Source organism: Ranitomeya imitator, chromosome 2 (assembly GCF_032444005.1).
Source record: "Ranitomeya imitator isolate aRanImi1 chromosome 2, aRanImi1.pri, whole genome shotgun sequence".
Classification (NCBI taxonomy): Eukaryota; Metazoa; Chordata; class Amphibia; order Anura; family Dendrobatidae; genus Ranitomeya; species Ranitomeya imitator.
Genome location: NC_091283.1, coordinates 269,132,223 through 269,145,817, shown reverse-complemented (window position 1 = coordinate 269,145,817; position 13,595 = coordinate 269,132,223). Strand labels below are relative to the sequence as shown.

General features: G+C 51.7%; 1 protein-coding gene across 1 annotated transcript in view; it reads right to left on the bottom strand.

The window, feature by feature from the left end:
* Positions 1 to 728: 728 nt before the first annotated feature.
* Positions 729 to 13,595, bottom strand: part of LOC138663076 (ABC-type organic anion transporter ABCA8-like) — a 95,685-nt gene continuing 82,818 nt past the window's right edge. Inside the window, exons 30-40 of the mRNA XM_069749142.1 lie at positions 4,950 to 5,070; positions 4,062 to 4,182; positions 3,349 to 3,440; positions 3,073 to 3,230; positions 2,895 to 2,970; positions 2,661 to 2,755; positions 2,421 to 2,540; positions 2,038 to 2,178; positions 1,882 to 1,961; positions 1,746 to 1,801; positions 729 to 1,165 (exon numbers count right to left, since the gene is read on the bottom strand). Of these exons, the coding sequence (XP_069605243.1) occupies positions 1,073 to 1,165; positions 1,746 to 1,801; positions 1,882 to 1,961; positions 2,038 to 2,178; positions 2,421 to 2,540; positions 2,661 to 2,755; positions 2,895 to 2,970; positions 3,073 to 3,230; positions 3,349 to 3,440; positions 4,062 to 4,182; positions 4,950 to 5,070 (1,153 nt within the window). The 3' untranslated portion in view covers positions 729 to 1,072. The remainder of the gene's footprint in view (positions 1,166 to 1,745; positions 1,802 to 1,881; positions 1,962 to 2,037; positions 2,179 to 2,420; positions 2,541 to 2,660; positions 2,756 to 2,894; positions 2,971 to 3,072; positions 3,231 to 3,348; positions 3,441 to 4,061; positions 4,183 to 4,949; positions 5,071 to 13,595) is intronic.

The window sequence follows — 13,595 nt, the reverse complement described above, 5'->3', positions numbered from 1 at the left end:
TAGAGGGATGTTCATGTGAGCTGTCGCTTTCAATGTAGACATACAGTACAAAGAGGAGACTGGGGCCGTGGTTCCGGAAACGAAGGCTGCCAGTGTGACAAGTGTACCATGTAACTCACCAATCTGAGACTTGCGGCCTAGCGTGTGGTATCGTCAGCTCCTGTTAGGTCACTGATAGCTCCTGCCGGCGATTCTACTGCTTCCTGTCGACAGAGCAGCTGCTTCTCTTCCACTCTGCTCTATTGACGGCAAATCAGCTGTCAATCAGCATGACGTTGGCTGTTACACCCTGTCAGAGCAGTCCGGAAAAGGAAGAGGTGCTATGTGAAGCAGCAGCGTCGCCGGCAGGAGTGGTCAGTGACCGCCCTTGGTTTCAAAAGTAACAGAATGAAGCTATTATCTAGACACCAGTGGCCCGGGAGCATCCAAGCAACAAGTTGGTGTGGCATCGATGCCCAGACGATGCACTGGGACCCATATCACAATGATCCCTGAACGTTTGATGCTGACACACTGTAACAAACCCTTTGATGTGCGAGCAGTGTGAGGTCCAGATGAGTTTCACATGTAACGCGCCATGGAATAAATGGCGCTATAATAATAAATAATAATAATACGTTTCCACTTTTAATACAAACATCACACATCTGTATTTACTGACAGCAAGCACACTGACACTAATACATTGTAACAACCCCTCAGCTGTAAAGAAGGACAGGATTTCAGTATCTGGATATAAACCATTTAATTATTTTTTAATATAGAAAATAAACAAAATCATAATTAAAAATTCATAAAAAGTGAGTTTAGCCCGAACACTGACGCGAGCGGCATCTGGGCTCGTATTGTCGTATATATGAAGGGTTAATGGGAAGATACAATGTAACAATCAGTGATACACATTATCTGCTATATAGAATATCACATTCCTTGGATGAGCGGATGGGTAACACCGTCTCGGGTTAACCCTTCACTGCTCCTCGTGGTATTTATGGCTCAGTTGACCCCTCCTCCACCCTGTGGACATTGGGCTGTGGTGACACTAGAAGTCCCAGCATGCCCTGACAGCTTGTTAAACGCTCTCAGACTTCAGGGGTCTCCATTTGAACATGGCGTCTTGGTCGAAGTCATCCCTCTCCTGCTCTTTGGCCAAGTCCAGGAAAACCTAAGAAAACAGGGAGGCAAATATGATGACAATGACCTCTAACTTAAAGGGGATATGTCACTTGCCAGAAATATGTTGTTTTCTTGTGTGGTGTAAATGCTGCTTTTCTGCTGAGTCCGCTGCTGTTTGTCTATTGTTCCTGCTCCTCTCTGTTCCTGAGATATGGCCTCTTTTTCCCTGGATATAAAACTTGTCTTGTTAGCACTGTGGGTGTGGCCCCTGTGGGCAGGCTCTTGAAGACACGCCCACTTTGTCAATAAAATCAGATTTACATACAGGAAAGAGGAGGCCATATCTCAACAATGGAGAGGAGCAGGAACAAAAGGAAAACAGCGCCGGATTCATGAGAACAGTGGCATTTACAGCAGATAAAGAAATCACACATTTATGTCATGTGACGGGACCTCCTTAAAGGGGTTGTCCACTTTGTGTGCTATTAGGGCATGTGAAGATAACAGAAGATGGGGTCTTCTCATCAGGTTTACTGATATATTAAACCTGTGAGGTTCCTGTAGTGCGCAGAATGTGGGTAGAATAGACAAATCCCATAGAATGGGCAGTAGAGGTGTACAGGCAGTACCTGCTCCAGGGTGGGCTGGGAGAAGCTGTACTCCTCAATGTCGTAAACGCGCTTTGCTGCAAGCAGGAAAAAAGACAATAATCAGTTATAGACTTTAGAAAGTCTGAGTCCCTATGACTACACTTCCTGCTCTTACCTTCCTCCAGCTGAGAGAAAGCCTGAGATAAGGACTGCACATTGTCCATAGGGATCTTGTAGCACAGCAGCGAGGAGAACCTGTGGAGATGACATACACGTTGTCCTCCGCCCTGATGTGATCCACGAGGATGGCGTGTGTGGGTGCCGTCATTACCTGTCCTGTCTGTCCCCCTGCGGGAAGATGCGTCTGATCTCCTGGTGAATCTCCTCCACCTTCTGGGAATCCTTCACCTTCATCTCCAGGAGGTAACCTTTACCAAACTTACTCTTCAGCTGCTGGATGGACCCGATGCATCTGGGGATCAGACAGCAGTGTAAAGAATGGGGACATCCTCTAGCCATATTAGGGATTGGTTTATGGGGCTGAGCCAAAATCACCATTGACAACCAAGGATGGGGCATGTTGAATCCAGATATGTCCAATTAGAGGAGTCAAGACCCCGCCACACTGAGGTCTTGCTAAATAAGTGGGCTCAGCTGAGATTTAGAAGATCACCCTGTGACCTACTGTGGACCCCTGTTATAAGCCGCGGTCACCTGAGCTTCCCAGACACCATAATGGCGACACGGTCACACACGGCCTCTGCCTCCTCCATATAGTGCGTGGTCAGGATGGCGCCTCTGTCCTTGTTCCGGAAAGCTGCTCGGAGGGCTCTCCTGTAATAAATAAGAAGCGTCCACCACACGGAGACCGCGCTGGTTCTGGTTATATTGTGGGGTTGGGAGGTGTCGGATTATTGGACCTAGGGAGGTCTATGGGCAGTCTGGACCACTCACCACAGTCTCTGCTGCCCCTTAGGATCCAGACCGGTGGAAGGTTCATCCAGGAGGGCGATGGTCGGGTTACCCAGCATGCTGATGGCAAAGCAAACCTACGGGGCGAATACAGAAGATGGGGCGTTACTCCATTATTGTATGGTCGCTGATAATCCAGCAGAGACCCCTAATATATCATCATTGATGAATCTAATAATCTGGTGCTGCCAGGCTCATTTTCAGGGGGGCACATACTTTTCTGGACACCCCAGCAGACAACTTTTTGGCCGGCATATTTAGATGTTTCCTCAGTTCTAGGGCGTCCGACACCCTGAGGATGAAAGATAAAATAAAAAGTATCATGAAAATAAACTCCGAACCTGTAGTAACGACGGCGCTAACGCGTTTCATTATTTTGCAGCAGTCTATTTACCGCTTTACGGCTTCATTTGCGTCGTTTTTCTTCATGCCCTTCACCGTGGCGTAGACCTCCAGATGCTCCTTCACAGTGAGAGTCGGCCACAGAGGGCTAAACTGCGGGCAGTAGCCCATGAAGGCAGCGCTGTCGTCGGCTGCACTGCCCAGGACCACCTGTAGGTGGCACAATGCACAAGCAACATTCCCTTATAAGTCCTGCATCTCCCGCAGCCACAGAGCAGCAGAGGCGAGATCCTGAGAGCTGACAGCAGAGCAGTAGGACTGTTCTTACCTCCCCGGCTGTAGGTGTCAGTTCTCCGGCCAACACTAATACAGAAGTGGTTTTCCCAGCTCCGTTAGGCCCCAGTAATCCCAGAACTTCACCTGTAGAGATGTACAAACACTCAGAGTGGATCATCCAGTACCGAGTTCTCCCCTCAAAGCGAATCATCCGGTACTGAGTCCTCCCCTCAGAGCAGATCATCCGGTACCGAGTCCTCCCCTCAGAGCGGATCTTCCGGTACCGAGTCCTCCCCTCAGAGCGGATCATCCGGTACCGAGTCCTCCCCTCAGAGTGGATCATCAGGTACTGAGTACTCCCCTCAGAGCAGATAGTCCGGTACCGCATCCTTCCCTCAGAGTGGATCGCCCAGTACTGAGTCCTCCCCTCAGAGTGGATCATCAGGTACCGAGTATTCCCCTCAAAGCAGATAGTCCGGTACCGCATCCTTCCCTCAGAGTGGATCGACCAGTACTGAGTCCTCCCCTCAGTGTGGATCATCAGGAACCGAGTCTTCCCATCAGAGCGGATCATCTGGTTCTGAGTCCTCCCCTCAAAGTGGATCATCAGGGACCGAGTCCTCTTCTCAGAGCGGATCATCCACTACCGAGTTCTCCTCTCAGAGCGGATCATCCAATACCGAGTCCTCCCCTCAGAGCGGATCATCCGCTACCAAGTCTTCCCCTCAGGCTCACTCTTCACTGCTGGTCCACAGTTACACGCACCTTTTTTCACACAGAAGGACAAGTGTCGGGCAGCAGCTTTCTTCCTTCTTTTCCTACAAGTGAAAGTTCCTGATTTGTCCTTAAACTCTTTGCGTAGACTGTCAATGATGATGGTTGGCTTCTGAAGAAAAAATCGTTAAAGTAATGTCAATCTGGATTAAGTCAGTGCTGTTATATATCTGTGTGTGTGATCAGTGCTGTTATATATCTGTGTGGTCGGTACTGTTATCTCTATAAATATGTGAACTTTTTCCCCATTGAAAATAAAGAACAAAAATAAAATAATAAGTCTGAATATTCTTTAACGTCGTGATTGTAAAACTCCGATCGACCAAAATCTAAAATTAATAAACCCCTATGGTACAAAAAAAAAAAGAGAAAAAAAATCAAATCACAAAAATTGTGGAGTTCAGTCACCCCTTTAAACATGAGCGATCCAGACGGCGAACGTTCCCTACATTGAAAGTGATAAAACAGACAGCAGCATTGAGGTGAACGAGTCCTGACGCGGCTCCATCCATAGGGAAATGTAACAGGGCTTGGAAAATGGCTACACAAAAGTTTTATTCATTTGATTTTTTTAAAACGTCTTTTTTTTGTTACCACTGAAATAAAAAATAATCAGTTGGACTGGGGCGTCACCATACTCCTATCGTCATTTTAACCCCAAAATGAACGCTGAAAACAAAACCTGAAGAACAGTAGTGGGGTCACATGTCACCCCTTGTGGAATTTTTTCCTGTATTTCCGTAAATGACATCATTAAAAACTGAAATTCGTCCTCATACGGCTGCGAGGACAGAAAAAGAGAAAAACCCTGGAAGAAGAGGAGAAGAAAGCAAATGGAGAATGGAAAACAAGAGATTAAGGCCCTGGATACAAACTCACCTCTTCGGCGTCTGTCGCACCCTTCAGATATTTGACCCTTTCCCGCTCGGCCAGCACTTCCTCATCCACCTCCTCCAGGTCTTCTGGATTCTCCTTAAATTTATGTTTTCTTTGAGAAAATCTAAAAAAACAAGTTTTATCCTGTGTGATGAGGGAGCAGCCACCATCTTGCATACGGGCATACTAACAGAGATTGGCGTGACTCCATTTTGTCTTCTGGTCACAGGTCTGCAGAGAGGAGCACTCCTGGCCCCCCTTTTCTAATGAACAAAGTTCCTTTTAGCATGGTAATGGAATTAAGCTCAGTGTAGCAGGCAGAAGGTACTTCAACGCTTAATGAGGAAGCCACACCAGCAGGGGACATGGAGGTGCCTGGGGGCTCAACTAAAGCACGCATGTCAAGTGGCCACAGTATATACATCTATTGTGGCCTTCCAGTCGAACCATCTCCAACATGGAATCATGAATTATGGACGCATCGTCCGAGGTACAGGCTCATAAAAAATATCCCCCTCGCCCTAAAGAACTTGCGCATCTGACAGTGCAACTCCCGGGTCCGTGGGAGTTTTGGAACCTGAGACATGGAGATCAGCCTCCCACAGCGACCGAATGGGTCCGGGTTTGGTTCCTGGGCGACCGGCAGAACAAACCTCGTGCGCTGGTACCGCCCGTGTGCTGATCCGATCATCCTGAGAGAAGTTATCCCATTTATTAGATATTGGATACAGATCTTGCAGGGAAGCTGAGGGGTGGAGATTCTTAGCCTGCCCAGGTACAGGGGGGAGGGACACAGCAGGGTTAAGAGCTGGGACCCTTGGAGAGTGGGTCAGAACAGAGGAAGATGACTAACTAAGGAACTAAGGGAGAGGGTATGCCAGCCAGAGGGGAGCAAGCACACGCTTTCTGGGGGCTGCCCGGCAACTAAGTCTTGGACCTGCGGAACGCTGAGCCCCCCGGCTTCCACAAGTGACCTTCACCCTGGTAAATTGACCTCCAGCTTTATACCTTTAAGCCTTGTATTATGATTGTTATATTTTACTCTGACTGTAACTCTTGATATATTTTTACTGTATATTTCTTATAATTACCTAGTGCGCCCTTCAGGCAATTAAATCATAAATTAATTTTGGGCTGATCCTTTTACTCTGATTGCGAATCTTAGAATACCCAGCGTGGGTAACAGGGCAGTCTCAAAGGCGGTCATTTGGTCTAGGTGCAGTTTCCTAATTGACCTGAGAGACAAAGGGGGCGCTGGAGAGCTGTGCCTGTGTAGTTACATCACGGATTGGTGACATGGGAGGAACTGGGTTTCCTTCACATTGGTGGCAGCGTGTGTAATCAGAGTAATAGTGTGCGTGGGACCCCTACTCCCAGACACTAAAGACTACCAGCGGTAACTTTCACTGCTGGGGTCTTAAGCTCAGCCCAGCACTAGACGGTCAGAGTGTAGATATAATAAGTTGTGTGCAAGGTAAGGGTTACAGCTGTGTCAGTAACCAGAGGTTCCAAAGATGGCAGATGGCACCAGGAGTGCAGTGAGGGCGCGGGCCAGGGCTATGGTGTATGAAGAGGTGCTGGTGGACGGTACCGTTCAAGGCGAGGGGGAGCTCAGCCCGGACTCCCCAAGGAGCCAGCCACCCATGCTTAGTCCGGCAAGGGACTACCCACCACCTACCCGCCCCAGCCTGTCCACATCAGAGGCCCTTGTTGCAGCGGCAGTTGCACGTCTCGAGGCGGGTAATGAAGACACCTATATGAGACTCATGGCAGCTGCAGAGAAAGCAGCGGAGGCCGAGCGTGCAGAACGCAGTGAAGCATGGAGCGAGAGCGTGCAGAATGCCGTAGAGCAGAGGATGGAGAGCGGGCAGAACGGCGTGAAGCAGTGAAGCGGGCAGAGAAAGCTGCAGAGCGGGCAACGGAGCAAGCAGTGGCAGAGAGAGCAGCGGAGCGCCAGCACCGACTGGAGATGGCTCAACACTGGCTCCCGCTGGACGCCCCAGCACCACCAGAGTCCAGGGCTTCCAAAGTCCGGGCCGAGGACTTCCCTCTGCTTGAGAAGGATGGAGACCTGGATTCCTTCTTGCTGGCCTTTGAAAGGACCTGCCTTCAACACCATCTGGCCCCGGATCAGTGGGCAAGATACCTGACCCCCCGTTTGAGGGGTAAGTCCCTGGAAGTTTTGGGGGACTTACCTGCCGGGGCGGAGCAGGACTACAGCAGCATCAAGCGGGCCCTGATCCAGCACTACAACCTCACCCCGGAGTCCTACCGCAAGAAGTTCTGGAGCCTGCAGCGGGGCCCAAAGGACACCTGGACCGACCACATGCGGGCGTTGCTGAGAACTGCAGAGCACTGGACCTCGGGTCTAGCGCTCACCGCCCGCCAGGAGGTCCAGGAACTGTTCGTCACGGCGCAGTTTTTGTGGAACTGCCCAGAGGACCTCCAGCAGTTCCTCCGTGACCGGAAACTGAAGGGGGCTTCTGCTACAGCCGCCCTGGCAGACGAATATGCTAATAACAGGGCGCCTGAGCCGAAGAAGCCTGCCAGCAGTACCTGGAAACGGGGTAAGCCTAATCTGGCACCTGTTTCCCCAGCCCCCAGAGTGCAAGGGGTGTACCCCCCTGTTGCCCTCTCCAGGCCAGGTACAGAACCCAGACGTAGCCCAGGGACCGACAGTTAGTGGTACCCTATCCGTTCAGGGTGGAATTGTTGCGGATAGCGCATGAGATTCCCATGGCCGGACACCTAGGGATCACTAAAACCAGGGCCAGGCTAGTGCAGCATTTCTACTGGCCTGGAATGAGGACCGAGGTAATTGCCTACTGCCGTTCGTATGACACCTGTCAGAGGGTGGGGAAGGCGGGGCAGCGCCCCAAAGCCCCACCGGTAACTCTGCGCATCATTGAAGAGCCTTTCTCGAGGGTGGCTGTGGATCTCATTGGACCTCTGTCCACTCTCAGCTGCTCCGGAAAATGCTTCATATTAACGGTAGTGGACTATGCTACCCTGTACCCGGAGGCGGTAGCCTTGTCGTCCATTCGGGCTGACAAAGTGGCCACTGCCTTACTGGAGATCTTCTCCAGAGTGGGGTTTCCCCAGGAAATGCTCACTGACCGAGGGACCAGTTCATGTCACATCTGATGGAGCCTCTCTGTAAGCAGATACAGGTGCAACATCTGGTAGCAAGCCCTTATCACCCACAGACCAATGGCCTGTGTGAGCGGTTCAACGGCACATTAAAGCAGATGCTTAAGATGTTGGTCGACTCCCACGGGAGAGACTGGCAGCGGCATCTCCCACACCTTCCATTTGCCTACCGGGAGGTTCCACAGGCCTCAACGGGGTTCTCCCCCTTTGAGCTCCTGTATGGGCGACATGTACGGGGGCCCCTTGCCCTGGTGAAGGAAGTGTGGGAAGGAGATTTGGCCACCCCTGTAGTGTCGGCCATTGAGTATGTTGTGTGCTTCCGGGACAGAATGACGACCTTGACACGGCTGGTGCATGACAATATGGGCCAGTCCCAAGCTGACCAGAAGCGGTAGTACGACAAGAATGCTTGTGAGAGGACCTACCAGGTGGGTCAAAAGGTATGGGTACTGGTCCCTGTCCCACAAAACAAGCTTCAGGTGGCCTGGGAAGGTCCATGCCTCGTGCACCAGCAGCTCAACGCCGTCACCTATCTGGTCACCCTGGACCACGCCCGTGGAAGGAGGAAGACCTTCCACGTGAACATGATGAAGGCACATCATGAGCCGGAGGGAGGCTTGTGACCACCCAGTGTGCAACCTCCCCAAGGACGGTGAGGTAGAAACCCTCCTAGATCTGCTCACCCAAGCCAAGGCGAGTGGATCCATCGAGGATGTGGGGTTGGCCACCAGCTATCGGAGGACCAACGTTCCCAGCTGGGGGTCACCCTACACCCCTTTCGGGGGCTATTTAGCAGCCAGCCCGGAAGGACTGAGGCAGCCGTCCATGAGGTGGACACCGGCAATCACCCCCCAATCTGGCGTTCAGCATATCAGGTCTCTCTCGAGGTGCAGCAGCACATACGCCAAGAGATAGACAAGATGCTGAAGCTAGGGGTGATCCAAGCGTCCAACAGTACGTGGGCTTCACCGGTAGTCCTCGTCCCTAAAAAGGACCGAACTACGCGGTTCTGCATGGACTACCGGGGGCTCAACGCTGTGACAGTCACCGATGCGTACCCAACGCTGCGCATTAATGACCTGCTTGATCAGCTGGCCGGGGCCAAGTTCCTGACCATCATGGATCTGAGCAGGGGATATTAGCAGATTCCCCTGACCCCTAAGGCACTGGAACGCTCTGCCTTTATCACCCAATTTGGACTGTACGAGTCCACGGTGATGCCCTTCGGCATGAAGAATGCCCCTGCCACTTTTCAGCGGATGGTCAACACGCTGCTCAAGGGACTGGGGGGGTATGCGACCGCGTACCTGGATGACATTGCCATCTTCAGTCCCACCTGAAAAGATCACCTACAGCACCTGGCACAGGTGTTAGGGTGGATCCAGAGAGCAGGGCTGACCATTAAGCTGGAAAAGTGCCAGCTGGGTATGAGTGAGGTCCACTACCTGGGACACTGGGTAGGTGGGGGAGCTCTGAAACCAGAGCCCGGGAAGGTGGATGCCATCATCTCCTGGCCCCCCCCAGGACCAAGAAGCAAATTATGTCCTTCTTGGGGACTGCCGGGTACTATAGGAGGTTTGTTCCACACTATAGCACCCTGGCCAAGCCCCCGATGGACCTCACGAAGAAGAAGCTGCCTGTCGCAGTCGACTAGACAGTCGCCTGCGATACAGCCTTCCTGGTGCTCAAAACCGCCCTTTCTAGCTCTCCCGTACTACAGGCAGCCGACTTCATGCGGCCGTTCGTAGTACAGACCGACGCCAGCGACTTTAGCCTCGGTGCTATGCTCAGCCAGGTCGACACTACGGGACATGAACACCCCGTTTTGTACCTGAGCCGGAAACTCCTGCCGAGGGAAGTGGCCTATTCCACGATGGAGAAGGAATGTCTGGAAATTGTATGGGCCCTGCAGCGTCTGCAGCCATACTTGTACGGATGCCACTTCACCATGGAAACAGACCACAACCCCCTCAACTGATTACACTCGGTCTCTGGGACGAATGGGAGGTTGCTACGCTGGAGCCTCGCTCTCCAGCAGTTTCACTTCACCATTCGCTACCGAAGAGGCAGCGACCATGGTAATGCTGATGGGTTGTCCCGGCAAGGAGAAGGTGCGGAAGGGCGCATGGGGGAACACAGGAATGTGATGCCCCCTAGCACCCTCTAAAGCAGGGAGGTGTGATGAGGGAGCAGCCACCATCTTGGATACGGGCATACTAACAGAGATTGGCGTGACTCCATTTTGTCTCCTGGTCACAGGTCTGCAGAGAGGAGCACTCCTGGCCCCCACCTTTTTTCATGAATAAAGTTCCTTTTAGCATGTGTAGCATGGCTAAAGGGTGTGTAGTCGACGGGAGGTATGTGTCACATAGGTGGCTTGTCGCTGTGATGTAGCCCGGAGTATTTCTTTATTGCACATAACCATGTATATATATGTGTTTCAGGACCTGTGGTGATGTCAGACCACATGGCTAATCATGTGATGGGTTCCTGGGTGTGGTTAGCTCTATATAAGTCAGGCTAATGCTTTACACAGCAGATATGTGTGGAGGTGAAAGACTCCTGAGTGTGTTAAGGCTCCAGGACTGAGCCTGAAGGACTGGACACTTGTTTTCTTCCCTGCGCCAAAGGCTATTTGTTATCTGTTATTTTTGCCATATGGTTTATGAAGCAATAAACCCTGTGAACTTTTAAAGAAACGTGCCTCCTGACTGTCAGCCGTCGCACCTGAGTGAGTGAAATCTCTACAATTGGTGGTAGACGTGCGGGCAGCGTTCCCAGCGGAGACGTAAGTCTATTTTTGAATGTCCTGGGTCAAGTCTGTTGCAAGCCAGCAAGGATTGCTGGGGAAAATGGAGGACCTGCTGAAACATGTGGTCCAGATGCAGTCACAGCAGGAGCAAAGGCAGCAAGAGACCAACAGGCTGTTGATGCAGCAGATACAACAGAGCCAGCAGGAGCAACGGCAGCAGATGCAACAGAGCCAGCAGCAGATGCAGCTTCTGGCAACCGCCATCCAGGGCAAGACGAGCGCCCCAACCCCAGGTCTGGCTGATGACACCCATGTCCGGAAGACGGTAAGATGCGCATTGCAGAAAATGACCCCCGGGGATGATGTTGAGGCCTTCCTGACGGTGTTTGAGAGGGTCGCTGAGAGGGAAAAACTTCTGCCCGAGCAGTGGGCAGAGGTACTGGCGCCATACCTGACGGGAGAACCCCAGAAGGCGTACTATGACTTGACCTTGCAGGATGCCAAGGAGTATCACAAATTGAAAGCCGAGATTCTCGCACGTTTGGGGGTGACTCTGATTGTCAGGGCACAGCGAATTCACTGCTGGGCCTATCACCGAGACAAACCACCTCGCTCCCAAATGTTTGATCTGTTGCACCTGGTCCAGAAATGGCTGCAGCCAGAGTCATCTACACCTGCACAGATGGTAGAACGGGTGATGATGGATCGGTTTGTCCATTCCCTCCCGAAGCCTATACAGACTTGGGTTGCCCAGGGTGATCCCCAGAATGCTGACGAGCTGATCGGACTGGTTGAGAGATATCAAGGGTTGGAAGGCTCCTTCGGGAGGCAGCCCATGCCGTACTGGGGGTCCCAGAAGGGAGCTGAGTCCCAAAAAGGGGTGGCGCATCCAAGGTCACAAAGGTCGGGGGAGGTGGTGCCCAAGGTCCCTATGGGTGATATTTTTTTTGTTGGAGGTGCCACGGGCCAGGACATATAGCTGCCCGTTGTTCCCAGACCACTGAGCAGATGGACTGCAGCATGGGACGCCGTAGTTCATACTATGCGTATCCAGCCTGCAGTGTGAACTCTCCGCCCAACGAGGGACCTCAAGTGTGTCCTGTAAAGGTGAACGGTCGAGCAGTAACTGCACTGTTAGACTCGGGGAGCTTGGTGACCCTGGTGAGGGCCACTTTTCCTCTCCACCTGCTCCCGGGAAAGAAAGTTGGAGTGCGGTTCATACATGGTGATGCAAAGGACTACCCTATGGCCAGGGTGGACATTGAAAAGGCATGTGGCACTGAGTCCCATATAGTCGGCGTAGTTCAGGACTTGTTGCACCCTATAATTATTGGCCGGGATTTCTGTTTGTTTTGGGATTTGTGGGGAAAAGGTTCTGAGCTCCCAGGAAGAGTAGGGAACCAATGAACCCTGGAAGGGTGTCGCCACACCCAGAGACAGACAGGTTTCCTTTTTGTGTTCTGGTTGGGGATGAGGAAGAAGTGTCCCCTGCATCTGACATTCTGGAGTTAGAGGTAACCGGTGAAAATTTTGGGACTGCCCAACATAGGGACCCCACTCTGAGGGAAGCCTTTAATAATGTCACAGTTATTAACGGGGTGGTACAGGAGCCGGGGGCAGACACAAGATTTCCCCATTTTCTGATGAGTGGGGAGTTGTTGTACCGGGTCACGAAAATAAGGGAGGAGTTGGTAGAGCAGTTGGTAGTGGGTCCATATAGACGGAAGGTGTTGGACATGGCCCATTCACACATCTTGGGAGGACACCTAGGGGTGGAAAAAACGCAGGAATGGGTTGTGTAGAGATTCTATTGGCCTGGGTGTCACCGGGAAATAGTGAACTATTGCAGGTCCTGCCCTACATGTCAGCTAACTGCTCCCACTACTCATTTCCGGGACCCCCTTGTGCCATTGCCCATTATTGAGGTGCCATTCGAGAGAATTGCCATGGACTTGGTCGGTCCCTTAGTTAAATCAGCCCGGGGCCATCAGTATATATTAGTCATCCTGGACTATGCCACACGCTATCCTGAGGCAATTCCCTTGAGAAATTCTTCCTCGAAGCGTATAGCCCGCGAGTTGGTCCATGTCTTTTCCCGGACAGGTCTGCCGAAGGAGATCCTAACTGACTAGGGGACACCTTTCATGAGCAAGGTGATGAGGGAGTTATGCAAAGCCCTGAAAATCTCCCAGTTGAGGACCTCGGTGTACTATCCCCAGTCAGATGGCCTTGTTGAGAGATTTAACAAGACACTGAAGAGCATGCAGAGAAAAGCTATAGAGAAAGACGGTAGAGACTGGGATTGTCTCTTACCCTATCTGATGTTTTCCATTCGTGAAGTTCCACAGGCCTCCACAGGGTTCTCACCGTTTGAGCTTCTATATGGCCGACATCCGCGAGGACTCCTGGATATAGCCAAGGAAACCTGGGAAGCCGAAGTCACGCCCCACAGAAGCGTCATTGAGCATGTGGCACTGATGCAGCAGAGGATTGCAAAGGTGATGCCTATCATGAAAGAACACCTCCTCCAGGCACAAGAAGCTCAGGCCAGGGTCTACAACCGGTCTGCAAGAGTGAGGCAGTTCAATCCGGGAGACCGAGTTCTTGTGTTAGTTCCGACAGTGGAAAGCAAGTTCTTGGCCAAATGGCAAGGGCCATATGAGGTCGTCGAGAAACTTGGTGAGGTAAATTATAAAATTCACCAACCAGGAAGACGGAAACCATTCCAAGTTTACCGTGTCAACCTC